This window comes from Penaeus monodon, chromosome 19, assembly GCF_015228065.2.
Source record: "Penaeus monodon isolate SGIC_2016 chromosome 19, NSTDA_Pmon_1, whole genome shotgun sequence".
Classification (NCBI taxonomy): domain Eukaryota; kingdom Metazoa; phylum Arthropoda; class Malacostraca; order Decapoda; family Penaeidae; genus Penaeus; species Penaeus monodon.
The window spans coordinates 14069117-14069653 of record NC_051404.1 but is presented as its reverse complement, the minus strand read 5'-3'; the positions used below and the strand labels follow the sequence as shown (position 1 = coordinate 14069653).

The following is a 537-nucleotide window of genomic DNA, read 5'->3' as shown; positions in this document are numbered from 1 at the left end:
GGCAATAGTAGTTGTAGTAGCAACAGCATTTTTGTATATATTGTCATACAAGTTCATAATAAAGATCATATCCCTGTGGTCAGCCAGCTCTTTAGGAATACTGCAATAAATGAATTCATTTGCTTCCCAACAGGTCTGCTTAGGAAGAGGCTTCATTTGTGAAATTTGTGGACGTGGAGAGGCTATATTCCCATTCCAATTGGACTCGACAGCACTCTGTGAATGCTGCAATGCCTGCTTCCACAATGGTTGCTTCTCACCAGGACGTTGCCCGCGATGCATCAGGAGGGAATCGAGAAGATCATCACGGGAAGTGATCGAGAAGCAGGACTCGGTGGAATCATCTTCAAGCAAAGAGTCATGATTTCTGTAGATGAGGCATGTTCAGCGTCATGTTCTGGAGTCCATATAATTTATGGAGATGATCAGTATCTCAAGTATTGTGATATTTATGCATACTTTGACCTATAATGTGCACCAAAGAATATACCTTCTGAAATACCTATATTAGTTTCATGAAATAAGCCTAAATGCACA

The 537-nt window shown here is 40.8% G+C and overlaps 1 protein-coding gene across 2 annotated transcripts in view; it reads left to right on the top strand.

Moving 5' to 3' along the window:
- Positions 1-503, top strand: part of LOC119585073 (run domain Beclin-1-interacting and cysteine-rich domain-containing protein-like) — a 14646-nt gene extending 14143 nt beyond the window's left edge. For both annotated transcript variants that reach the window (XM_037933693.1, XM_037933692.1), the window contains exon 15: positions 134-503. In XM_037933693.1, coding sequence (XP_037789621.1) covers positions 134-364 — 231 coding nt within the window. In that variant the 3' untranslated portion in view covers positions 365-503. The remainder of the gene's footprint in view (positions 1-133) is intronic.
- The last annotated feature ends 34 nt before the right edge of the window (positions 504-537 follow it).